This window comes from Ammospiza nelsoni, chromosome 6, assembly GCF_027579445.1.
Source record: "Ammospiza nelsoni isolate bAmmNel1 chromosome 6, bAmmNel1.pri, whole genome shotgun sequence".
NCBI classification, from domain to species: domain Eukaryota; kingdom Metazoa; phylum Chordata; class Aves; order Passeriformes; family Passerellidae; genus Ammospiza; species Ammospiza nelsoni.
This window is the reverse complement of record NC_080638.1, coordinates 49336698-49363238: the sequence shown is the minus strand read 5'-3', so window position 1 is coordinate 49363238 and position 26541 is coordinate 49336698. Positions and strand designations below refer to the sequence as shown.

General features: G+C 42.7%; 1 protein-coding gene across 1 annotated transcript in view; it reads left to right on the top strand.

Annotated features, from left to right (window-relative positions):
- The window catches only part of PRIMA1 (proline rich membrane anchor 1), a 46556-nt gene extending 20686 nt beyond the window's left edge, over window positions 1-25870 (top strand). Inside the window, exons 3-4 of the mRNA XM_059474672.1 lie at window positions 7825-7954; window positions 24921-25870. Coding sequence (XP_059330655.1) covers window positions 7825-7954; window positions 24921-25020 — 230 coding nt within the window. The 3' untranslated portion in view covers window positions 25021-25870. The remainder of the gene's footprint in view (window positions 1-7824; window positions 7955-24920) is intronic.
- Window positions 25871-26541: the final 671 nt, after the last annotated feature.

Genomic DNA, 26541 nt, shown 5'->3' with positions numbered 1-26541 from the left:
AAACCCAAATCTAAATGTGTGCAGGTTCAATAACTCCTAAATCTTAGATCTGGAGCATCGCACTTAACCTCCCCCAACCAGCTGCTCTCTTCCTTACTGACTATCCATGCTCAGTTTTTTTCACCTGCAGTTCCAGTTCTGTTTCTTGCAATAAGCCACACACTCCTCTTGTGTCTGTGACCTTCAGAAAATTCCTGCAGATCTACCCCTTTCCTTCACCTCCTGAATACTCCAGTCTCCATACCTAGGCACAAAACTGGGTGTGTTTCTTGTTTCAGAAGAGAAATGTTTTTAGAAAGGAGGAGAAAACTCAGAAGATGAGGCAACTGAGAGTGTAGAATAACAGTATCTACAGTGTAAGAGCTGCGGGGGAGGGAATTTCTCCAGCATCATTCCCACACATGTTTTTATTATAGCAGAAGTTCCCGCTGCGTAGTGATTGCAGTATCCCCCTTAGAAGTGTAGTAGGAACATATGCACGGAGCAGCTGCATGATATAAACTTGTCTGCAACAAAGTGTGATAAACAGAAGTATCATCTGCTACAGGAATAGCTGATGTCTACCAGTGTTATTTAACCTAGCTACTCCAGGGAGGCCATAAATCAGTTTGGGCTTTGTGCCGAGCACACCGCTACTGCCTGGCTGCTCACCCAGCTGCTCATGGCACTCTGGAAATGGCCCTGGGCTTACAGGCAACAGGAAGGGCAGAAATCTGTAAGGGAGTGGAAAGAAACCAAACCAAACAGAGCTAGACAGGCCATTTCTCCATCAGTGTGGAGAATGCCAGTCCTTCCTTTGGCAAGCCTGTCTGTCCCTGCTCACCAGCCTGAGGGCTGCCTCACGTGAAGGTGAGCTCAGGGTTCCCTCTGGCCAAGCACAGCCCCAGGGCCTGTGCATTGGGGTGCCCTGAGGATGCAGGTCTTGTCTGCAGTAATGGCTTTCTGCCCCTGGAACACACACCAAGGTCACCCATTTCTTGGTCAGCCTCCTCTCCCCCATCCTCGCAGGAAATTTTCCACTTAAATCCAAGAGCGTGTAGGGGAACACATACTTTGCCTGTTCTCACAATGTGTTTTAGAATAACAGCTGAAGATCTATATTTGTATCAAGTCTAGCAGCACCACAAACTCCACTAGCAGGCTCTTTTAAAGGACTTGTTTTTCCCTTGCTGGCTGCCTCTGACTGTGAGCAGCCCTGGGTACACGCAGCACGTTCCTTGTGCATGCATTATCCAAACACATCTGTAGCAGTCCCTACGTGATGAAATGCAGCAAACAGAGGGGATGCTTCAGCTGACACTGACTCACTGATCTCTCCCCAAGGCCCTGGGTTAGGTAACCAGCCTTGCTCCCAGAGAGCCCTCAGCCTCCAGGGCTCTGGAGACACTGATCCTGACCTTCAGCTACATTTCTCTTCTGAGCATCATCATGCAGATGCTGGGACAAGGTCCTCAGCTGGCACCAGTCTCACAGCTGAGTGGACTTCTGCTGGTTTACATCACTTGAGCCCTTGGACCTTTTTAATTAGCTGCCTAAGGCTTCATCCTATCATACAATGAAATTAATCAGCATTAAATTAGTCAGCACTCACTTTAGGGTGAATCTACACTGCTGGGGGGAGAGAAGGGCCTTATGCAAAAGTAGACAAGAGGCCTCAGGCTCAGGGCTGAAATCTGCTTTCTCAATAAAGATATGAGCATGTGATGAGCATGTTTCTTGTGCATTACACAGTGCAATGCCTAGAGTAAATATCTGAGCCTTAGTGTCTGTGTAACTTCCTCTGCAGGGTTTTTCCTCACAGAACCCAAATTATTGCATATTAATCAGGGGATTAATTGAGCTCCTCTGTTCCACAGGAGCTTGGATGAGATGCCTTGATGTGAAAAGACCCAAACTGTAACAAATTCAAAATCCTTCTCCATATTTAACCGGGAGTTCAGATTGGACTCTGGAGTGTCCTGGGAGTTTTTTTCATACACCTTGACATTTGAAATCACATTAAAACTTCTCCATGTTTTCTGGGCTTGTCCCTGCATTCCAGTGTGATAATGGCTGCAGGAACTAGTGTCTTCTCTGGCTTGTAAATGGGACATCAACATACAATTTACCTGAATATCAAAATAATAAATAAGAGTGAAGATGAGACTAGGGTCCAAACCCTGGTTTTGCCAGAAGATTAACAGGTCTCTAGAATATGTGACATACATAGAGATTGCTGAAAACACACTGCCTGCATCTTCCTTTTAATTTCCAACCAAGACTGATAAAACACTTGAGGGCCTTGGAATATGAGCTTGCCTTAAAAATAAAGTCCTATCCTGCTTCCTAGCATGCTAATTAAAAGTGCATGGCTGATTCAGGCAGCCTTACAATAGCAAGAGAAATGCTTCAGGCACAGAGATGGCAGGGTTTAGCCTGTTGTGAGTATACAATATTAAAAACAGGCAGATGTCTCATAAGGATGATTACTACAGCACTCTTGACCTTTCTGCAAGATAGGAATAAGAGCAAAAGAAAAACAATAATCAGTTTTATCTTGAAAGTGCTCTTCCTTTCTTTAGGCACGAAGTTGCTGTTGCAGGGTGGTGATGGGGGTCTCTGTCACCCTTCCCCATCACATCAGTGGACACTCAGCTGCTTGGGTTTCAGTGTGTGAGTGAATGGACACTCCACTGGAGACACCTCCCCAGGGTTACATGTGGGAGCACGGGTCACTGCCTCCCTTAGCTATTTTCCGGCTCAGCCCTGTGTTTGATTTTGTTTTGGTTTTTCTTTTCTTGCTTTGTTTTGCTTTATTCAGTTTTGTTTTTCTTTGCTTTGCAGAGCTGGCTGCTGTGGGATTGGCAGTGGGAAGGGGTGCCCTGGTGCAGGCTCCCTGCCTCAGCAGCACTGCCAAGAGCTGCTCAGGGCCACTAGCTCAGCGTGGCCCCCCTCAGAGAGCCCTTTCTGTCTCCTGACAGCCTTGGTTGTGTTGCTTGTTAATGTCCCAGCATGCCCATGCAAAGAGCAATTAGCCTAAACCCATATGGTAATGGAAAGTAATAACACTAATCAAAATAAATTATGGGAGCGCTAGATTTTGAAATTATGAGCTTTATAAACTACAGTCATGACCACTGAAGATAACCTGATGGTGTATCCAAGGATCCACAGTCCTGTTTCTAGATTCAGTCTCAGGCAGTACATGTATCACTTTTACAACACACACAAAACTATTTAATGCTTACCCCAGAAGATTAAAACAGCTTCATCACAGTTTTTTGTTGGAAGCTGAGAGCAATTTTGAGAATGACCACTGAGATCTGATCCAAAAAAAATCAGAGAACTTCTTGGGAATTTTATGGAAACATTCTTTCCAGTGATAGAACCTTTATTTTTGTGCCTAGACATTGAGGGAAACCCTCAATAGCTGAGCTAATCTTTTCTGGTATGCACATTTCTGACTATAGCCAGCTGTGTGCAGATACCTTCTAACATTAGAGTCAGAGCTGTGTCTTTATGCTGAGTCTTCAAAACAAATTTAGTCAAAAAAAGCAGGTGTAAGATTTTTGTGATGCTGAACAGTTTGATCTGAAAGCACTCTTTTGTTAATTTGTTTTGAATAAGTTGGATCCATCTACCCACCACAGGGCTGAAATGGGTTTGTTTTCTCATTGTATTTATTTAGGCCTGGTGCCTTTGGGAGTAGGAGAAGGTGATAGTCCTCTCAAAGTAAACCTAACCAACATTTGTACTTCATAAATTTTAAGGCCAAGAGATAAAAGGCATTGTATTCATGTGGACTTTCCAGAGCCAGAGCATTTTCTTTACTTATTTAAGTCTTATACTGAGTCCAATCTCCTTAGCTGAATTTAGACTTCCTAAAGTAAAAATGAAAAGAGTACCTTAAACTAATTTTTTTTAAATACTCAACCAGAAATGATAGACTATGGTAATGACTAATTATCCTTAATTTTAATTACCCTATTTCTAATCTAAATATGTTTGTCTCCATTTGTAGTTGAATGCATTCCCGAGTCATTTGCAAACTGTATCAGTTTCATCACCCTATTTTGGGGGCTGAAGGGGGAGGTCACTGTTAAAAACCACATTCTTCCTGCAGTGACTTTCCATTTATAGTTAGATTTTGAGACATACTGGTTCTCTGGCTTTTAACTCAATTTATGTGTGCCACACTTACTCTGTGTGTAGCTTTATGGTTTCATAACCCCAGCATCGCAGAGCCTCCTCTGTGGCCAGGCTGGCCAGCCCTCAGCTCTCAGCAGCCCAGTGGGATGACAAAGGGACTTGTGGCACCCAGGGGTGTCCTCCACTCCCCAGGCACACCTCTGTGAGGGACAGCAGTCTGTGGCTTCCTTCTTTGCTCAAGGGAAAGGGCACAGTTTGGCTCTGAAATATACAGCTTTTGGGGTTTTATAATGGGTTTGAAAGGGGTGGTACAAACAAGGAGGCAACCAGGAGAATTGCTGTCCTGCACTTCATCAAAGGTGAGGACAATGAAACAAGTGGACACTGACAGTGTTATAGGTAGTGTGGGACATCCTCTGCTCAGTGTGTTTTGTAGTGATGTCAGTATCTCCTTGAGGAGCATTTGGGACATACATGCATACTTATCTTCTGCTCAGTGTGTTTTGTAGTGATGTAGGGGGATACAATATCAGTAAATAAAGGTAGTATAGAAAGTAATCTTACCCCTTGAAGAATTGCAGCTGAGCTAATTATTAAAGATTAGGAACAGGCCTGTTTTTAACAGGTCACAGCTGTAGCTAGTAAGAAGAGTGTTATAAAAGAGTGGATGGGTTGGTTGAGAGGAACTGGAGTCAGTTGGTTGCTGTGAGGATAAGGAAGAGGCAGTGCCTGGAGGAGCTATCCATGAGAAACATCAAGAAGGTATGAGACTCTAGTAATATGGAACCCTTGCAAAGTAATGACAATAGGACTCTTGCACTATAATGACAACAAATGGCTTATATTGTATCCCCCTACACAGTGATGTCAGTATCTCCCTGAGGAGTGTGTGAGATCTACATGTGTGCTCATCGTCTGCTCAGTGTGTTGTGTAGTGATGTCAGTATCTCCCTGAGGAGTGTTTGGGACCTGTGTGTGTGCTCTTTCAGGGAGTGCCTGTGAAATGCACTGCTACTCCATGCACAGTGCCAGAGGGTGCTGCAGGTGCCCTGACCTGGGCTAATTTCTCATCACTGAGAGCTCATTGACACCCGTGGGCTCAGCCCTTCTCCCCAGGTGCAGGTGATAAGCTGGGATCTGGTGGACAAGCACAAGGTGGAGAACCTCCCCAGCCCAAGGGAGTTGGGACATCAATGCCTCCCTGGCATCTAGAGCTCAGTGTGGGACTCACTAGGAGTGTCTCTCTGAAGATGTGGCTTTTCCCAGGCACCTTGCTGGTTCTTTTGGGAGTTCCCCTCTCAGCTGACATCCCTTGCTGCACACAGAGTCATCCATGCAGGCCAGGCTCAGCTTTCCCATCATAAGGGGATTAAATGCAGCTCTTCCTCAGAGGATAATTGTGAGGAGAAATGCATTAAGGACATAGAAATGCCAGGGTATGAGGGGTATGTGAACACATATTGAGAAAGGCAGAAAAGCACATGTAACTGGGAGCTTATTGGAAAAGAACATTTCAAAGGAAAACAAGATTAGCACTGCATTAATAAGAAGTAGAAATATAAAGTAATTTTTAAATTTGTATGAAACCATGAGTCACTAGGAAACAGCTTGGTAGCTTCCAGCATGATTTCTTGTGCTTCTTTTTGAGTGTTCAGTTTGGACCAGTGGGGAAAGGAACTGAGCCAGGTGGATTAGGCATCACTTCCACATTAGCAATTCTTATTTTTCTGTCATTAATGACTGCATCTAGGAGTAATGTTTACTATTCAATCCCACATAGATCTCTGTGGTTTATTCTCCATGGAAAAATACTGTGACAAACCATCAAGAACTACATGGTGTACAGACATGTGACAAGCCTGGCTTTGTATCCTGCCTCTGCCATTTGTCAGTGTCATTTATTGTGCTGAGAGCAGCCTAGGCTCACCACTGTTGTGCTTTCTGACTAGTTTGGTTGATCCTGCCTTTGAAGAAGAACCAGGGCTGGAGAAGGATAGCCCCACTTCTCCCGTCTTCAGTGCTGTCATCAAATTCTACATGGCACCTGCTGATCAGTGTTTTTCCTTTCACTTCAGTGCTCCCGGTTGTGTTTTTCAGGACAGCACCTGAAGGGTAGCGTTGACCTTGACACTGCCTGCTCCTTCATGCAAACATTTTGTCATCTTTGAAATGCATTCTGTTCTGGAATCTAACAACACTGAAAACTTCCAGAGAATATTAAAATCATTAGCTTTATCAAAATACAGTAAATAGTTCCATCACCCACTGAAAGCAGACTTCCTTAACTCACATAGTAATAAAGTAGAAATTCAGTTGCTGGGGCGCTCTAGAAGTGAACATTTCCAAGGAGGAAGCTGGGAACCACTAGTTGTCAAGCTATTTGGCTTAATACTTTAATTGCTTCTTATAGTTCTTTACCTAGCCTTTTCCTAAGGTGCCGCTGTAGACTCCTTGGGGTGAATGTGGCCAACTCCTCTATACATCTTGCAATTGGAAAAAAGTTTTCTCAGGAATTGTGTCATTCATTATTTAATCTATTGAGTGACAATCTAAGTGTATGTGTATCTTTCCTAATCAAACAGAGGAGATGTCAGATCACAATAAATGATACTGGACTGATGACATTTTATCTTGTGCAGCTCTTTGTGATGTGTACTGGACATTCAGAATATCGAGTTAAACAACGAGACTCATAAAAGAGCCTTTTGCTATATTTCATTCTCTCACCTACTTAGTTGAGAATATAGATAAAGACAGTCTCACCAACTGATTAATTATTAAATGTCACTTAAGGTGACCAAAATTCTCATGGAATTTACATGGTTGCAGGGGCTGTACTTAGGCTCTCTCCTCCCTCTGCAATGCACTGATATTGCTCTAGGCATTGGCTGTTACTCACCATCTTTCAGGAAATGTGTCCCCTCAAAGCATGGGAAAAGGAAGATAGCCCTGAAGGAAAATATTTTAACTAAATGTCTCCAGATAAAAAATATTTATTGTTTTGAGTGGTACTTAAATAGACAATTCTAGCCCTAAATGTAATAAGAAAAATATAATAATAATAGTAATAGCAGCTTATATTTCCACAAGTTAACTTTTCTTAGTGTTAACATATCTTGACAATTGGCTTAGAATTCAAAGGTAAAGGAAAATAAGATTGTCAACCATAATACTCTGAAAGCAATTAAGAAATGTAATAGAACTTATATTCTTTTAAAACAAAACCCCCTTCCTCACTCCAAGGTTACAGTAATATTAGCTACAATACAGATTGGTAGGCACTGCTTTGGCTCCCAACTAACCTCCCCTAATAGGGTTTGAAAACATGCTCTTATCAGCATAATATCCTTCTCTAAAATTAAATCAGATGCAGCTGGAGATGGTGAATGCAGAGGAGGATGATGTTTCCCTCGGGTAGCAGAGCTGAGCCTTTCTCCTTCGTGCTGGGTACCAGGTTGTAGATAACACTGACACAGAGAACTTGGTCATCTGGGGACTGTGACAAGAAATATTTGGTACCAACAAGAGAAATTGATTGCTGGGGGAAAAGAGAGAAATGGGTCCTAAACGTGAAATAACATCTTTGCATGTATCTGAGATCCTGGTGTAGTGCTACTGTGTGAGTGACTGAAGCATAATTGTTAATACCCTGTTGATTTGGGAGAATTAATGTATTTTTCCACTCTCTTTTTACAGCTCCCAAATCTACCTTTTGTCCCACTGAAGAGACCTGGTGGCCAGGCCTGATTATTATCATTGCAGTATGCTGTGCCACACTAGTGTTCCTCTTTGTAGTTGTCATCATTTGCTACAAAGCCATAAAAAGGTAAGGCTCCAGAAGCTTTTACTGTTCTTAGGGCAGGGCAGGCTCACAGATGCTGACCCAAGGCTTGTCTCATGGTATCTTCTTTAGTTTAAAGGCATCCAAAAGGCAAAATGCATCCTGTAGCCAGTGTGTGTTTTCATCGGAAAGTCACTTCATGTACCATATCCTGCATGTGTAAAGGGTCTAGTTCAATGCACTCATGGGCATAAGGAAGGGAAACACTAGAAACAGGACAGAGCTACATTGTTCAGATTAATAACAACTTGCCCAAAGACAAAAATTGCTGCAGGTTGCTGGTGAACGTGGAGAGCTTTGGCTTGGCCAAGAGTAGAGGTAGGAAACACTGTACTACTTGTATTTGAACACTACTTCTGGTAATGATCAAAATTTACATGTGGCATGGGAGATTCTTTGCCCAGGTCCATTACTAATTTTAGCATTTCAAATTAATGTAAACTCTCATAACTCAAAATCTATGGTAATATGTGTACTTTTTCATTTGGAGACTATACTTCTAATTTATTCTTGCCTCAAAATTATAACCTACAGATGAAATTGAAAACCTTTCTCTCTTAGTGTAAAAGCCTCTGTGAAGCCTATGTACAACAGTGTGTAGTGGCCATTTCAGCCCACTGTCTTTGCAATAGCTGCACTTGCTTAGGCCTCAAGTAGTTAAGAAATATTGACTTCAGCTACACAGAAAAATGAGTGAAAATAATTTCTTAAATAAAAATTTTTGTTTCTGATGGAAAAGGTCAAAACTTTAACATTTCCTTTTTAAGATTGCAAATGCAAGTCCAAAGGGTTGATTCAGAAGAGAAAATAATTTGTGGGAATTGTAGCCAGATGGATGAAGATTCGTTTCTCCTCTATTGTTTTTAGTATGACTCTGACAATATCCCACATCTGAGTGTTTGTTGTGTCACAGTTTTATACTGTGAGGGTCTTGGCTGCGAGCTATTGGTACATCCAGGTGACCCAGCCTGCAGGAGAGAATGCAAGATTGCCATCCACAGCTCTCACGAGACGCTGCAGTGACATCTGAATCTCAGCTTGGATTAAATGACAGCTTTTTTGAACTTCCTGATTTCTGAGTGAGAATATTTTGGAGTGAGGGAAAAAGGAAAATAAGTAAAAATACTTTTCATGAAAAATATTATGTGCATGGAACATGATTGTAAGATTTTTGTTGAGCCTTGGTGGGGATATCACAATGGTGGAGCATTGGATGTGTTTTGTGGTTGTTGAAACATTTATGCAGGATTTGAAAGAGCATCAAAAAGGGAGAATTCCAGCAAGAAGAGAAAGTCTCTAATTTAGATCTTATTAAATTTGCATAAGTATTTTTGCTATTCTAGCTAAAATGAATGTTTATTATTTTGGGGGACCTGGACAGCTTTCACTCTAGCAACTGCACTTGAAAAATTATCTTTGGAGGACTCAGATTGGCATCCAATTGAATTGGTAATAGTGCAAAGTCTCACACTTCTCACACTCACCAGTAGTTTTTGGTTTACCATTGCTACTCATTTGTATTTGTCAATTTGCACCCACTGCCAAATTGTGAATGATTTGTGTCAAAGCTGCAAAGTATCTGTATAAGAGCGGAAACTCTACAGGGCAACTTGTGCCTCATGAGAAACTGCTTTTCAAATCTGCTGTGATGCTGGTAGATAGGAGCCATAGATGGGAGGAACAGAAATAAAATTAAAAGAGACAAATTTAGAGCTGCCATGCAAAGGTTTGGGGAATTCACATACAGTCTCACGCTTTGTTTCAGTGCAAAATAATACTGATTCTTGATGAGGACACCCATTATTTGTCAGCAGTATGAATACCAACCTGCAAGTCAGCTGCTTGAACAGGCATTAGGCTCAGAAAAGAGTGAAAATTCCTCTTAGATCTTCTTAATTTTGACATTCACGCTGCTGACAAATGCTAAGCTGAAAACTGCTCAGATGTGGAATGGACAGCTATGAAAGAAAATCATATTAATTATAATTTTACAGGGTAACTAGAGCATTTCTTTTCATCAATGAGTCCTTGCTAAGACAGTTCTGCTAAAAGAATGCCCTGAAGGGCCTGGCAGCATTCCCCAGTAGTTCAGATTTCTTGATCCACTGTAAAAGATATCTGTCAATATATGCTGGGTATAAGATCAGACGCTTCACAAGAAAAGCATCTCTGGCTTCCACACAGTATTATTGCATATCATTGAGCTGAATTTGCTTTAGCTAATGTGAGAAATCCTTCCCTCTGTTTTTTGCTGGAAGGTTGAAGTGACTAGAGAAAGAGAAGGGGATTAATCTGGGTAACGCAAAAGCCAAGAGTTCCTCCAGTGTGTTCCCAGCTCTGGGCCCCATAACCATGCTCTGCCCTGTCCTTCCTCATCCCCAGCTCTCCTCTGCCCTTCTCCTCCCGGGCCCTCCTTCCTGCACATCTCCTGCAACCTCTGTCACTGCAGCACCTCTGACAAATCTGTCTCCTCCCTCCACTGAAGAGGTGCTGAGGAGTGAAGTTACAGGGTGTGACAAGGGTTAAAGGCTTTAGTAGCAAAGTGCAGGCAGGGATTTATTTGCATTGAGTCTGGCTTTGTGGTATTAATCCCTCACTTTCATAAGAATCAAATTTGGAGTAAAAAGAAGAAGAAAAATCCTATTGTGCTTAAGTTGAAATCTCATTTACTGGTTTCAAAGGGCCAGACCCAGTCAAACTCTCTTATGTCTGCTTTTCTGTAGCAGGAAGAGAGGTGGTGACCTCAAGGTATCATAACTCAACTGTGTTTTTATTCAATCTATATATAAACTGTGTCTTCTGGGGTAGTCTGTTTTCCCTCATAAAAGCTAAAACTTCAATGTATCACCAACTTTAGGCACTAAAGTGATTTGTAATAAAATACAGCCTCATAGATTGGTGCTGCTTTGTATATAATAACTACCAGAACCAAGCAAATACACTTCCACCTCCATCTCTGCATCCACCCTGGAAACGCTCAGGTTCTTCCATATGAAATGGTCCTAAGAAATGCTGAAATCCATCCAGTGAATGGATTTCACCTCTCTGGTCTGTGAGGGAACTTTCACCAAGTTGCATCCATCAACTTTAATACCCAGGTGGGTTGAACTTTGGGAAGATACATATGAAGTGATAGTTCAAAGGTGCTTCAAGCAACTTTTTAATTTCCTCTGTGTGTTGCTGGTGACAGCAGCACTGGACATACATGACTGGCACACCAGGTACAGATGTGTGCTGCTGCATGGATCTAGCACCAGAGGAGACCACACGTGATACTGTGTTGGGCTGCAGCATGGCTACATGATGAAAGCACCCTCAGTTTGGCAGTAGAGAAATAGCTATTTTCTGTGGTCTTGGTGTTAGAGGGGTATTTCCACTTTTAAAAAAATTTAGATTTTCTTTTAAGAATATTTTCCGTAGCACATCAGAAAAAAAATAGCAATAGTCAGTTAGCACCATCTGTGACATTTGTAGATTTCTAGGACAGGCTTAATCACTGTCAGAGGCTCAGCCTCAATGTAAGCTGTGGGACTTTTCCATACATTTCATGGATAAAAAAGTGATCTCACAACCAGTGATTTCTGTAACACATAGAAAGAGTAGATGAATAACTGCTTCAAAATCTAGAATGCTTCCAAGTCATTCTCTACCATGTCTTTGTGAAAACCTGCCATTCTCACTCTTTCCACAAAGACTGTAATCAAGAAGTAAAAGCAGGCGGTCTAAAGACAATCCATAAACTAACACAGGGTGGAGAAAACCAGATTATTTCAGTATTATGTGGTTTTTGGGTTTGGGAATGTGCACTGTGAATGCCCTAACAAACCTTCATCTGGTGTAAATCAATGCAGATCCAAAAACAATCAGTGGAATTCAATTGATTTTAATCAGCTCTAGAGGTGACTGCCTCTTAAGCTTTTTTTTTAATATCTGCAAGTACCTAAATCTAAGATACCGAAGACACTAAGACTATAGGGAAGAGGGAAGTAAACACAGTAAAGAGGATTAACAAGAGTTGTTTGGTAAATAAGCAAGTGAGATGGGGGAGAGCGGGACATGCAGTGTGTAATCCTATTTCTGCAGCTCACTGGTGTGTCAGTGTCTGTGAGGGGAGTAAGATATTTACATAAAAGGGAAAAATAAATCCCTGACTCCCTGTATAAAATTAAGATAACAGAGCCATCTGTCAAACCTTGAAGGGGAAAGCAAAGCTGAGCATCCTGGTCTTTATGACAAGTGATGTGCCACCTATTCAGCCTGTCAGAGAGTGTTTCAGATAGCTTTCAAACATGTGAAAAATATATTCTCAGTATCTCTGGAATAGCCCTATGGTCTGAGATGACCCATGAGCAGGTCACTGTGCCTGGTGATGTGGCTCCTTGGTTCTGCTGGATTTCAGGTAGGATGGATCCATCTGTTCTCAGATGTACTGCAGGGTTTGCTGCCAAAGAGCCCTCCTGCTAGACCAGCAGGGAAAGTGGGCTGAAGATAGCTAAGCTTTACATGATATACCTTTTATCCACTGTTCTAACTTTGTGAAGCCACTTTTATATGTGTCTCATAGTCTGAGAAAAAGGTGCCACAAATGCCTACATAGGCACTTCCTTAAGGAGGTGCTGAGTTCACCTTCAAATAATAATTAAATGGAAGAAAATATTGTACTGAAATAAAATGACAGGTCATATTTAAACTGTCTTAAAATTCATTGCTCAGATATTTTTAGGGTGCTTATCATTTGTGTATGATTTATGGCCCCTGTATACTGCATGGTTTCAGAAGCAGGAGCAAGGTTCTGAAATTTGGCTTTGTTTAACAAGATACTTGCAAGGGGAAGACACTGAGACTTTCTAAGGAGGCCAAGAACTGGCAGTGGGGGCTGTGGTGAGGGTGCCCCATGGTGGGATTTGTGTCCCACTAAAAAGGGTCATAGCCCTGCACTTTTTCCCCAGCCAGTTTTGTACCACTCACTCCCCTTAAAGAGAAAGAGCTGTGTAGTCCTCTACATGGTCATCTCCTATGAGCCACTGAGACTAAGCATTGTCTAGTCCAAAATCAGTATTAATTGCAACAAAACAGTGTTTTGTTTAGCCTGAGAAAAGAAGACCGAATTCTAAATGTACTTAATTGCTTTGAAGAGCAATTCACAACATGACTGATGACAGACAGGTCAAGGTGAATTGAAATTGTTCATCTCTCCTATGCTCCCTGACACATTAGAGGAGTTTGTACTGAATTGGTGCCTTAATTCCTTGTGGATGAAGGGACAGACAGTAATTACTCAGAAGATAGAGTGAGATAGTTGGTGGAAAGGATAGGTTTAGAACTACTGTTTGAGTGGGAGATGCCCAAAGGGAAGAAGAAGGTCTGTGGGGGCAGATCTCTGTGCCTCTGATGCAATTCATTGGTGCCAGATCAGATCAGGTCTGCAAAAGGGATCAATCCCTAAGTCATCCCTAAGAATCATAGAAATGCCCCAGGAATGTTACTGAGGGCAGCTGAGAAAAAGGCAGACTTTAATATTTTGGAAAAGTAAGGAAAGATCTTTGCATTGTGGCCTGATTCCACAGTCTGAATGTTGATGTTTATCAGCAACAGGACTATCAACCACTGAACACCACTGTCCAGGTCTTCTGTCACCTCTAACCAAAGCCCAACATCCCCATGTGTTGCTTTCCCTCTATGCCCAGTCATCTCCCAGTGGTGAACTGACTCCCATCCTTGGAATGATGCTGCAGATGATCTACTAAAGACAATTTAAATACCCTGAGCAACCAATCTTTCTGCAGGAGATCCCATTTTTCAATCATCAAGAAATGAGTTCGTAAAATCACTGCTTGATGAAAACTGAGTGCTAATACAAGGAAAATCAATTGTTCTACCAAGCAGTATTGAAGTCTGGATGTTGGTTGTGCAACTTTTGAGGGTAGTGTTTATGAGACAAGCTGTTGAAGAGCTTTACAGCTTGACCCGAGGCCAGAGCTCTGCTGTATTTATTCTGCTGATTCAGTGGCATCAGTGGGGATTTTGGACAGGGGACTGGTAGTGTGTGCTGCCTGATGTTTTTGGGTACATCAAGATGGAGAAGGATTGGTGTAATTTTTTAAAGTAGAATATCAAAAGTATTGCAACTACTTGTTAGACTCTTTTGACAGTTCAAGGTCTGATGAGTGAAGTGGATAAAATAGCCTTTTACTTGGAGAGATGGCTCAGCCAAGCCACATGCTCTGCTGTGCAGAGCAGTTTGTTTTGCTCCTGTCTGTGCAAAATGTGTTGGTCAGAAAAGCAGAAGGATCTGCTCTCCAGTGCTGTCAGTCTAAGACTTTTGTAAGTACCACATGTTTTTGTAACTGTTGTAGGGCAGGATTGCTCTGTCTCTTCTAAGTTATACAAACTCACAAATTCTGCTAGGGAGAAAGTTTGTGGTCATAAATGGATTAAATGCTCCACTGTTTCTCATAGCCAGGAACACTGAAAGCCTCCAAGAGGCTTAAGTCCTTAGCATAAAAAAAGTGGTCCAGTTGTTTCAGAGAAAAGTCTCTTATGGATCATTTTGCACTTGTTTACTCCTAATTTGTGATATATTGACAAAGGTGCCAACAGAAATCTGTAGAGAATTATGGTCTGTCATGTGACAAATGAATTTTTCAGTGCAATCAGAAACAAACTTGCCATTTTTTCTGTTTTCTACTGCAGATGCAGGCGCCACATTGAATGGGCAGAAGTCTACCCATACAGCCAAGCATTGTTGAGTTACTGCCTCAATGCAACTCTGATAGCCATGGGTGGATTTTACACACTTGTGACAGAATATAATGCTCATGCTGGTCTCATTACATTGGTTGCAGCATTCCTGATTTACCCCAACACAAATAGAAGAAACAAGTTAATACTAGAGTTTTGAAGCATATAGGAGAGATGCAAGGCTCACCATGATGTTTTTATTGCATTTTTTCCTAAAGACAAATATATTTTTCTTACGCATTCATTTAATTTTTTAGCCAGTCATACTTTTTGCAAGCTGATGAGGGTGCTTGTGGCTGACCATAAGGGTGAAAAGCCAAAGCTGTGTCTGTGGCATACCGAGCACAGTGTGTAGAGACATTTGAATAAACTTTCTGTCTTGATTATCTGGAGTATCTGAGTTTATGACTGAGCTTAGGACCTGCAAGAACCTAGCAGCCTGCAGTCTCAATATTTTTATGACTCAGAGAAAATTGTACCCATGGTAGTAGGGTGGGGGTGTAGATCCATGCTCTAGCTCCTTATCACCCAGAAATTCCCTGTGCACAAAAATAATCCCATGGAAACCTCCTTGCTGGCCTTATTGCCCCTTATTTCTGTGAAGGTTTTGCAGTGCATTTTGTGTACAAGCAGTAAAACCTGACTGACTTCTCCACTGGCTGAACAACTGCAGCTCCTGGTGAGCTGAGTTGGTGTTGGGGGTCCCAGCTGAAGGGAGATCACATCTCACACCCCCTCGCCTTGCCCTGCTGTTTGCTGCCCACAGCTGCATTGTGCAGAGAGCAAAGGCACAGACAGGGTCCCCCTCTGCACATCTGTGACACTCACGGGGTGCACATCACCCACAGCCACACCTGAGCCCCTCGGAGCTGTGCTTCCCCTGCTTGAGGGGCTGCACAGTCTGATTCCTGCTGCCTCTGTCCTTCCTTGCCCACAACCCTGTACTCAGTGCTCAGCATTGCTCGTGCTGTGGGGTTGCTAAGCAGCACTCAGCTCCCCGCTCGAGAGCCTTGCGGTGATGGGAGACCCTCACTGGGGCAGCGTGGGCAGAGCTGCCATGGGAGAGCGTGGTATCTGCTGGGATGGTCCCTGTCCATGGCACCCCTGCCTTGCTCTCACCCCAGAGTCCTCTCATCAGCAGGCACGTGGCCACCCCCTCTGGCGTGGCTGGGCTGGAGGATGATGCTGCTGGATTGCCCATCTTGGGGAGCTGTTGGCTAATTAGCCATGTCAGAGATCATTCATGGGGATGGGCATCACAACATCCATGCCCCAAGCTAATGCCAGGTGATGGGGAGGACAGAGGGGTCTGATGTGTGTGAACAGGTGTATGTAAAGAGTCTGGTCCCAGCTGTGTGAGAGGTAGGAGTGGGAAAATAGGGTCGTTCTTCATTCCAGCCTTTGAAAGAGGACCCACGTGGAGAAATTCTGCTGCCTTTGATGTCTGCTTTTTGAGGCAGTGGCATGAAGCCTTTATGAAAATTGTTAATACTCCCAAGCAGCTGGAACTGTAGTTTCTTTCCTTCACTTGCTCTGAGCCCTGAGAAGCCAGTGTGGAGGCTGGCTGAACTCAAATTCTTCCTCAGAAATTGTCCCCAGTTACAATAGTCTAAAGCTGCACAAAACCAAACCTTTGCATGGTCATCAAAGTGAGCAGGACTTGCTGGTTTCTCTGTCTCTCCACGGACTTGTCCCATTGCACACCTGTAGCATGGCAAGGCTGGGACCATCCTGTGCAGTCCATGGACATTGTGTTTGCATCTATCCTGCAAAGAGCAGGATCTGGCTCTGAAGACTCTTCATTGTGAGTAGAGAAAGCCAGAAGCAGCTGCATGAAAAATCAGTGGTCTCAGTCTGGTTGAAGGCAGAGACAGATTGCCTCAAATGCAAAGTGATGTAGATAGCTGCAAAGGTCAGTTAATTTTATGAGTTTTGATTTTCTTCTCAGCTCCTTGCATTTATTTGTGTTGCAGACACTCTTCTTTCTGTAACAGAAGATCTGCAAAGAATTTTTGTTCATTTCAACAGAAATTTATCATACTATGCAAATAATGTCGTGAAATTATATTTAAATGATTCTGTGAAACAGCAGTAGCTTCGTTCTTCATTCTTCCATCATTGAAGTTGTTGCCTATGTTTGACAGTGATTAAATGGCAAGGTAGTTATCTGCATTCAGCAAAATATCTGGACACAAAGTGCCATAATTTGGGGGATGGAAAAGTCCATTGTTTAAAATGCCAGTTTCTACAGTCACTTGACTGATGAGGGGCATTCTGTCCTTGGGAGAGAGCAAGAGAGCAGGAAGGAGCAGCCCTTGCTCAATCTCCTTTCTCTGTCCCTTATTTCAAGCCCACATTTTTCTAGTACTGGTGCCCACCCTGACCCAGAGCACAGGCATCAACAGCCATTCATTTTGCAAACATGGTAGGGAATTCCTGTTCTTTTTTGACTCCTCCACTTTCCCTTTCAATATGGACATGTTTTTGTAAGGACACCTTCTAATGTTTCTCCAGTTGTCCTAGTTAATGTTTGTTAAGCACTTTGAAGATAGCAAGCATTGAATAGTTGTTCAACCTGTTCCAGAAGGTCTAGAGAATTTTAAAGAACTAAGAGGGAGCTCTAGCTTTGTGTTTCCACTGGTGCTATTGTATTACAGAGTGGCAGATAGGTTTGTTGCCCCCATGCCAGCACCTGTGAGAACATGTATGTCTCAGTTTTGTGGGGACAGATCATGCCTAATGCAGTAGAGTTACAAATAATCCCCTTTTTCTGGGTGGAACATAGATTTTCCAATCCCAGGCTGGTCCTGCAGTGCTTAGCAGAGGATGGTGGGTGCACCATGAACTGAGCTCCATGACTGTGCCTCAGCTGCCTGCACTGCTCTGCACCAGGACAGGCCTTTGAGGAGCAGGAGCGTGCCCAGCTCATCCCCAAAGGGCACTGCCAGTGCACAGTCCACTACCAGGCATGGCCATGGCCATGACCATCCTCCAGACATGATTTGGCTTTGTTCAAAGTGCCTTTATTTCTTGCATTGAATGTCTTTTTTTTAAATTAATTTTTTAATTTATTTTTATCTTGTTTAGTAGCTTTTTGCCAGTATGAAAAGCTGGGATTGAGTTAATTTTTTTACGTTAGTCTCATTCATTTTTCTCCTTTTATAATGAAACATATTGACAGTGTATTCTACCCAATGGATAATGTCAGCTGTAATATTCCTCAGTCAATAAAACCTTTTAAAGATCATTAGAGGGAATGCAAAGAGGGGGTTATTATGTGAGGGGTCACTGAAAGTACTTTTATCAATTATGTCAATTAATTGTCCAGCATCATAATAATAAAGCTGCTTCTCTTCCGTAAGATAGGCTTCATGTAGGAGCATAATTGTGAAGTTAGCTTAATTGAAGACTTTGTAGGAAATGGGATTGCATCCATCACCTTTGTCTCCCAGGGACAGATCTTCTTCCTGTGTAACATCAGAACAAATCCTCCTCAAGTAAAACAAAGTCTGTGGAATTACTCTGACTTTGCACTGCTGAAAATAAATGGAGGCTAAATTCCACTTCTTAAATTTCACATGTGGCTCAGCAATCTTCTGTAATTACTTGCAATCTGAACAGTCCAGATCCTGCCTTTAGACATGCCCAGAGTGACTGGGCTGAGAGAGCCGCACTTCTGCAGGAAGAGATCTGCCCCCCATGCTCTGCAGCCCGAGTGCACCAGCCCAGGGAGCCTCTCAAGTGCTGCTGAATGGCTGCCCAGCAGTATGGATTGGTTTTCCATGAGAGAAACACTCAACCAAGGCTCAATCCATGCACAGAGAGGGGAATTCAAGTGTGAACCAGCCCAAAACAGAAATCGCCCACATGCCATCAGGGCTTAAATATCCTCCAGAAGCTGGTCAGCTAAAATTGGCTGAGGCAGAGCCGAGTTAGCTGTAAATCACAGGCTAAAAAACACTCACGTGAACAGTCAAAGAGAAGAAGCTCTCCTTGGGAGTTGCTATCTTGGAGCTATGTCAAGCTATCCTGCAACATGATTTCCAGAGCTGTGAAAGACTTTCTCTTTTTTGCATAATCATCCTAGCACTATATAGAGCACTTGCACAGATTTCCTCCCCCTCTCCACACAAGACAGACAGACAAGGTCTGAAGATGTTAAAAATTGTATGATTACTTGCTCTTGTAAATATTATTTATCATCTGACCACTGGTTCAGTTTGGCTAAGATTGAAGTACTCAAAGGTCTCTAGGGAAAGAATGGCCTTTTCTGATTCATACAATAGTTTTTATTTGTTTTCATAAGGGGCAAAGGGGCAGTGCAGCTGGAAGAAGGAGAACTCCATCAAAAGTCTAAAACTGAAAATAAACCAATAGACATAGTCCTTTCAAATGCTGCAGGTAATATCATCCAAGATACCTATAACACTTTCTAGTTTGGAAGAGTAAGTTAAAAAATCATATATTGTGATAAAAAGTAACAAACACTGGGACAAGACAGTTCATAGGTCTTTTAGATGCTGGACTATCTGTGTAACCTGAGTGGAGATGGAAATATGGGGGATACATGTAAAAGCCTTAGGAGACAAACACTGAGCTGTAGTGAGTGTGTTGCTAAAAGTTGTCCAGATGGAGCTGCTTTTTATTATAACTGTAAAACATTTGCTTTGTATGTGGGAGGCAGTAGAGCCGGTAACCTCTTCCCACGAGTAATGAATAGTGTACTGCCTGTTTTCTGGACAGATAGATGGTCACATATGGCCATTAGCTAATTTAATAGAGAAAAACTAAGGTTCCGGAGAATTTTCATCCTTAGGGTTTCTTCTTTGACTTCTGTCTTCACATTGTCAAATAAAATGTACCCAGTCTGATTTTTTTTCATGTGTCTCTGAGACAGTGAAAGGTGGAAGTCAGAATGTGACTCCTTCCATGATTCTGAAGATTTTCACCAGAGAAGTGTCCTCCTCCAACATGAGCCCCATATGTCTAAGCCATAGCACCAGGCTGGCCAGCAAGGCTGGTTATGTGTGGCTGCACACAAATTTAATGGCTGTGTCCCTGAAGGCAACTGTTGTCAATGCACTGAGCTCCTCCAGCAGGAGTCCTGTTCACAAACCAGTCTTAGGAAGCAACTTCTCTTGTCCCACCACTTGCTCTCATGGAAGGTGATTCCCCTCTGATGACTGAGGCCATCATGAATCAAACAATTGTTTGATGAACTCCCCCAGTACTGAGCTGTAAACAGCCTCCATTCATGTTCTTTATGTTCTTATAAACATTCAGATTATGCAGAGTGATGGTCTAGTAATTGAATAACATGACAAAATGTATTCTTCCATTCCTGTCTGCTAAATAGGGATGCATTTGAAGTGTGACTGTAGCCCACACATCATCGTGTCTGGTCTTCAAGCAGTGAAGTCTAGCCTGGAGCTCTCTGCAGAGCTGCCACAGCATCCTCTGCTAGCATCCTGTCCCTGGAGATTAAGCTGAGTGGAAATAAACTACACAAATAGGGTAATCCAAATCTACCCTGATTCCTGGACTTTTTGTAACCCAGGAAGATGCCACTGCAGCTTGATCTCTACTGGTATATAGGTAGCTTGGATATTCCTGAATGTTTCTATTTATATGTCCCCTGAGGACAGACCAATCCTATGAAGCAAACGGGTGTATTGTATGAGACCCAACTTTATTGAAAGTTGTTATCTTTTGTGGGTTGATAGCTAATGAAGTATGGTTGTGGAGAAGAGTTTTGAGATCACGGCACACGCAAGTGAAATTTCTCCCTGATTTGCCTTCTCCCTTCAGCCACTTTGCCCCAGAGACTGGCACTCAACCCAGCACATGTCAGCACCAGAAATGGGGCTGCCAAATAGAGCTGCCCAGAGAACTTTGTTCAGGAGTGAAACAGCAATCAGGAGAGAGACAAGCTCTTTACATGCTACTAAAGCACCTTCCTGAGAGGAACTGAAAACACAAAGGGATTTTTGGCATGTGCACCCCTTACATTGGCACAAATACAATTGTACAGACAGTAGGGAGATGCCTCATAGCTTTCACCTTTGGTAAAATCTGTCAGCTGATACTGATACCCATACAGTGCAATCTTTCATGTATATACGTACATAGTGAGAGATTTTTGTAGTTGGCTTTTACAATTTACAATTTTGTACTGCTCAGTGAAGAGTGAAGTTTCACTTTGAACTTCTGAGTAATGGTCATCCCCTCCAACAATGCATACCAAAAAACCAGTCTTTCCTTTTCTAACTATACCTGAAAAGAAGAATGACCCTCTATTGCTGTTTGGGAAGAAATAGGATATGTATTTCCCCAGAGAATAATCCAGGGCAGCAAATCCCCCAGTGGAGACAGGTGTCTCCTGGCAGTGCTGAGTCGGGTATGGGAACCCCAGGAGGAGGTGAATTTGAGATCCTGGCATGTCTCTGCTGCCAGCCCAAGGTCACCCCTTCCTAGCTTAATTGGATTTCCTTGGAACCCAGCCTTCCCAGATGCTGGGCTGGATGCTCTGGCACTCAACAGAGACATTGCCATGGAGGTAATTGGCAGAAACAGGTTTGCAATACTCAGGCTGTCTCATGAAATCAGGTTTTATTCTAAACTCTCATCCCTTTCAAGCATGAAGCACCTGGAAGTGTATGAAATGTGGATTGCACTGGGAGTTTTAAACTCTTGCAGTTTTACAGTTCAGGACAAAAGTTCTGTTCCCATGTCAAAGTGAAATTATTCTTCTCAAAGCTTAATTTATCACACCTATAATGAGGTGTGATAAAGTCATGATTAAATTAATAGTCTGCTCTGTTTTTACTTGATTTTGTCTGAGTAGTCATAGACAGAGATTTTCTGAAGTGTGTACAAATGGGACACAAGGTGAAGCCCTTTCCTAGTACTCTACCACATAATTGCCTTATAAACAGTAGGCCTATGCCATATTGACACATTAGCCAAAGCTGGCAAGGAGGGTTTTGTCAAATACACAAACTAAGTTTTGTGACTAGACATGATAAAGGGCCAAAAACTATGTTTCCTCTAAAAAATTTTCTAAACATAGAACATAAAAATTGTGTTTGAATGTGCACTGACCTTTATCCAGGACTCTGCGGAGGATTGGTACAAGCCAATGTGACAAGCCAGTATGAAATTCTTTGATAAATAAGATATACAATGTGATCAGAACTTCATCTGAAATTTTAGCTTGATGTGTGAAATACACTGTTAAACAGCTGTTTGATCCTTTCTTGATTTTAGGACTCGCACAAGTTAATGCATGCATGGTGGAGAGGTCATTATGGACTCTGAGGCACCATTTCAGGCGTGTGCTAAGCTGTACAGAGTTGCATGGCCAGAGTTTCATTGAGAGATGTTTGGCATGAAGACCCAATTTGTTTGCTAAACAATGTATAGCAAATTATACTGTCAAAACAATGCAAACCACTTATTAGTGAAAAGCCTGTTTTGCCTGCCACCAAGTGAGTATGTCACAGCCATGAATAGTTCCCTACTCATTTCCTCACTAATTTGAAACATCCCTTAACCAATCAAGAGCAGCCCTGGAATGGAAATGCATAAATGTGTGTCCATAGCTTATAATCTGAAAAGGAGCTTGGAGCATTACACTTTGGAAGATGATGCACAATTTGGCTTATTAGGCAGAAAATAGGATAAAAGGGTTCTCTTTGGTGTGCAAGAAACTTTGCATGCTTGGATCTCAACAGTGAACAAAAATTGGAGTAAAAAGAGTTAGTGGCTCAGAACTAGAGGCACACAGAGAACCAATGCCCTAATGCAAGAGGGCACTTGAAAAATCACAACAAGCCAAAATGACCTTGTTTATCCAAATACATGGGCCAATTTCATCATTGTGACAAGTGCATACCAGTGTGCCAAGCCAGTGATTTAAATTATGTACCTGGGGCAAGTCTGACCCCAAATCCCTGCCTGTTGTGCATTTGAAAACAAATGGAGAGAAGGAGTTAAGCAGAGCAGTCTCCAAGCCTGAACTTTTGCATCTAACAATAGTCTTTTCATTGAGACTCAGGGAAATGAGTGCTTTGTTTTGCTAGCACTAACCAACCCTGAGCAATACACAAGGCAGAAGCAGAACCTTGATAAAATCTCCATTCCCCTATTTGCAGGCTCTGAAAAAATACTCTTCCATTGCATGCAAGTGCCAGTGGTGTGACATCCCTGGCAACCTGTTTAGCAGGGTCTGCAGAGAGATCTCACCAAACCACCCAGGTCTGTGCTGGGACACCAGCCCAGGGAAGGGAGAGTGCAAATTTCAGGACAACTGAAGCACTGCATCTTAAAATCACTACTAGAAAATGTAGATAAAATGAGAGGAAGACATTTTTTAACATAAAGAAAGAAGTCTAGTTAGGGAAAGAAAATGGAACTGGAGAGGGGCAGAAATATAGGAGATCAAAGAAAGACGGAGTAAATAGGAGAAAAACAGCAAGTAACAGTGGCCAAAATGTCTTCATTTTTAAATTATTGATAGGTTTGGAACTGAGAGAAAAGAAAAACAAAAGAATTTTTGAAAGCAGCAGAGATGTATAGACAGCCACTCCATTTTTCCTGCCCTGACAAGAAATAAGCACTGCCATCAGATTCCCCATTCTTCCTGTCAGGGATGTGGTGTGGTGGATGTGTGCTTTCAGTGTCTCAGAAGAAAGACTCCATGACCTTGTTTCAGATTCAGACAGGCGCTGCATGTTGAGCACTGAAAAACAGTTTATCAAAGCCCTCGGTCTCCTTAACTCTTGGTCTCCTTTTCCATTTCCATTCTCTAATAGCTGCAATCATGACTAATATTAACAAGCTTTAACTCTTACCAGGTAGAGGCACAAAATATCACAATCAGAAGTATTTTCTTTGAGATTACAAGCAAACAAATTTACCTACCTGTAATCACTCTCCATAGAGCTTTCATTAATACTTTGCTAAAATCAAATATCATTAACCATTTTGTAATAATTGCTGTTTGTTTTGTTAAACATTGATGAGAACAATAGCAGAGAATGATTGTTGTAGTACATGTATCTGGTCCTCTTTTTGCCCACAGGAACACCTTAAACTCAAGACACTCATGTCTGAAATATCTGTGTGGAAAGCACAAAGCTTTTTTCCTCCTACTATGTTTAAAGCTTCAAGTTAAGCCACTTTTGAGAAGGGAAGTTGTGGGGGGAAGTGGTCTGTTCCATGTCCATGGAACATGGTCTGTTATAGGACTTAAGCTCAGGTGTCCCTTTTCAGAGTAACTATAAAATCCTAAATAAATTATTTTGCTCTGTAATGTACAGATGCTTGATAGCTTTCTGCACTTGTTGAGAATTTCCTGAATTTTCTCACAATTAACAGTGATCCTGGACTCTGTTAGCAAATAGTAGGAGTGGCCACTAAACAAAACAAGAAGGCAATGGTGCTGGGTATGGTAGGTCACAGCAGGCACCATGTTTCAGTCTCTAGCTCAGACCCCTAGAACCCCACCTCTATCTGGGCTAGCAGACTAGCCTGCCTTTACTGACAGTGCAGGGAAACACAAGTGCCTTGGGCACAAAGCATCTGACATATTTTGGGTATCCACTTTAAGCTGTTCTGAACTGTATTTGAAAGCACCTGTTTTTCTCCACCGGCTGTGGAGATTGTCTGGGGTGGTCACCACAGGTGTGTACATATCTGCACTGGTCGCTCCTAGTGACTGAACACGGTGGTGTTCTCATGACCAGTGAGGCACTTGGGTCCTTGATGGACATTACTGGTCATCATCCCAGTTTGAATGATATGACACTCTGAGGAGGAAGGTCATGACTGCCCCAAGGCAGAGCCCACCCAGCACCCAGCCCAGCATCCCAGAGACGCAGGTGGCAGTGGAAGACATTCCTTCCAGCAGCCTTCATCTCATGCAACAGGGACACCTGTATCCATTAACAGACTGGCATGGGGACACCAAAACCACATCATGACACCTTAGGATCAGACATGTCACCTTGCAGGTGGACTGTGATACTTGACAAAATTATCTGCTGCTTTGGACTGTGTTCAGAAAGGGAAAAATAGACAGAAGTTTGGTGGTATTATTATGTACCTTACATGTCCTGGCTTTTGATCTGTATTGACAAAGAGGATGTTGATCTCTGTTTTTCTTCTCTCCCTTCCCTGCCTGTACATCACCAAACGTGGCTCACCCAAGGAAACCAATGAGAAAAGAAGAGAACGGAACCAGTCGGTCGGAATATGCAATGACCTCCTCCCAGAACAACAAAACAGTTGATAACAATGCGGTCGTATAATCCCCGGGAGCCCGCCAAGCGCAGGAGGTGGCAAACTTTCAAAGCACACACACAGAGTATGCAAGGTGGGTGAAATGAGGCAACCAAGGGAGCTCTGTGGCCAAGGACTTCATTTCAGAAACAGCGCACGCATCAGTGATCCAGAAGAGAAAACCAGGCTGCTCTCCAGGCTTGCTGCTGCTCCAGGGGAGGATCAGCTCACCCACCTGGGCTGCCCAGAGGAAAGGCCTCGCAAAGGCATAAGCACTGCATGCTGCATCCCATGAAAGCCACGTTGCCATGCCTCCCACTCCTTCTTCTTCCTCTCTTCCCCTACTTTTGTGTTTGAACTGAGTGTCACAAAAAGCTTCTGGAGCGGGATCTTTTGAGGAGAAGGTGATCTGCCAGAGTGGCAGTAGTTTATCACAGATGGGTCAGAGGGAGGTATCTCCCTCTAAATGGGAGGTGTCTACCTCTACATGGAGAGATGTGTCACCTATGTGCTTCTCCAGCCTGTGCAGCTTCATACGCTGATGCTTCATTCCTTTCATTCTTACTATTTTGTTATTACAAAGGGAACAAAGGTTTCTGTTAAACAATCAAGCAAAATTGCCCTGAACTTGTGACTTATCCCAAGAAATTTATCTGTGGTCTGGTGACTATGCAGCTTTCATGGCTGAAGTTTTCAGGCAGAAGAAATTAAAATGTAAGATTTTAGCAATTAGCATTGCTATTGAAAGAGAAGTGCTTTAAACATTATGACTTCATAATTAGCCTCCTTTTTTGCGCCACACTTTTATTTTATCTTTAAAAGTGTTCCTTTGTGAAACTCCTTGTTTCTTTGTGTTCATGCTGATTCTCCAGGGAAACTCCTACAGGAAAGATACTGTTTACATCTTGGTGTGAGTGTTGGGGCAGGATTGTGCTGAAAGGACTAGAAGCCCTTTGAAATTCTCTTCTTTCACTGGTTAGTGTTGTTCCCTCAAAGTGTTGAGTCTCCTGAACTGATGCACTGAGGACGTTGCAGGTCTGGCTTGTAGGACCACTTTTGAGGGTCTGGTAGCTGGTTGTGCCCACATTACCTCAGTCTCTGCCTCTCCTGAGCTCGGGCTGACAGTGGTGCCAAGTTCAGCATACAGTTCAGTATACCTTCCATTACATGATTTGATGATTATTTAAAGCAAAGCTGAATCTACCCAAATTCATTTCATGTAGGATCTCAGGTCAGACTCAGCAAGTAGCCCTTAGGATAAAGGTGATGAGACTAGTTGAGATGCTGGTCTTTCCCTACCTCCTGAAAACGTTCCTTCGTGTCATATCTTCACCTGTATGTCTCCATTTACCTCTGTGCTGAAAGTAGTGATGAAGTCAAAGACAAATTTACACCCTGGTGTCTTGTCTGGACATAAAACTTTGGTACCACTCGGTCTCTGTGTCTGTGGGTAACTCCCAGGCACGGATGCAGTCTCGCTCTGGGACCTGGCTGCCCCAGCTGTGTTGTCCCTCAGTACTGCAACACACCAATACTTTCAGTTTTATACA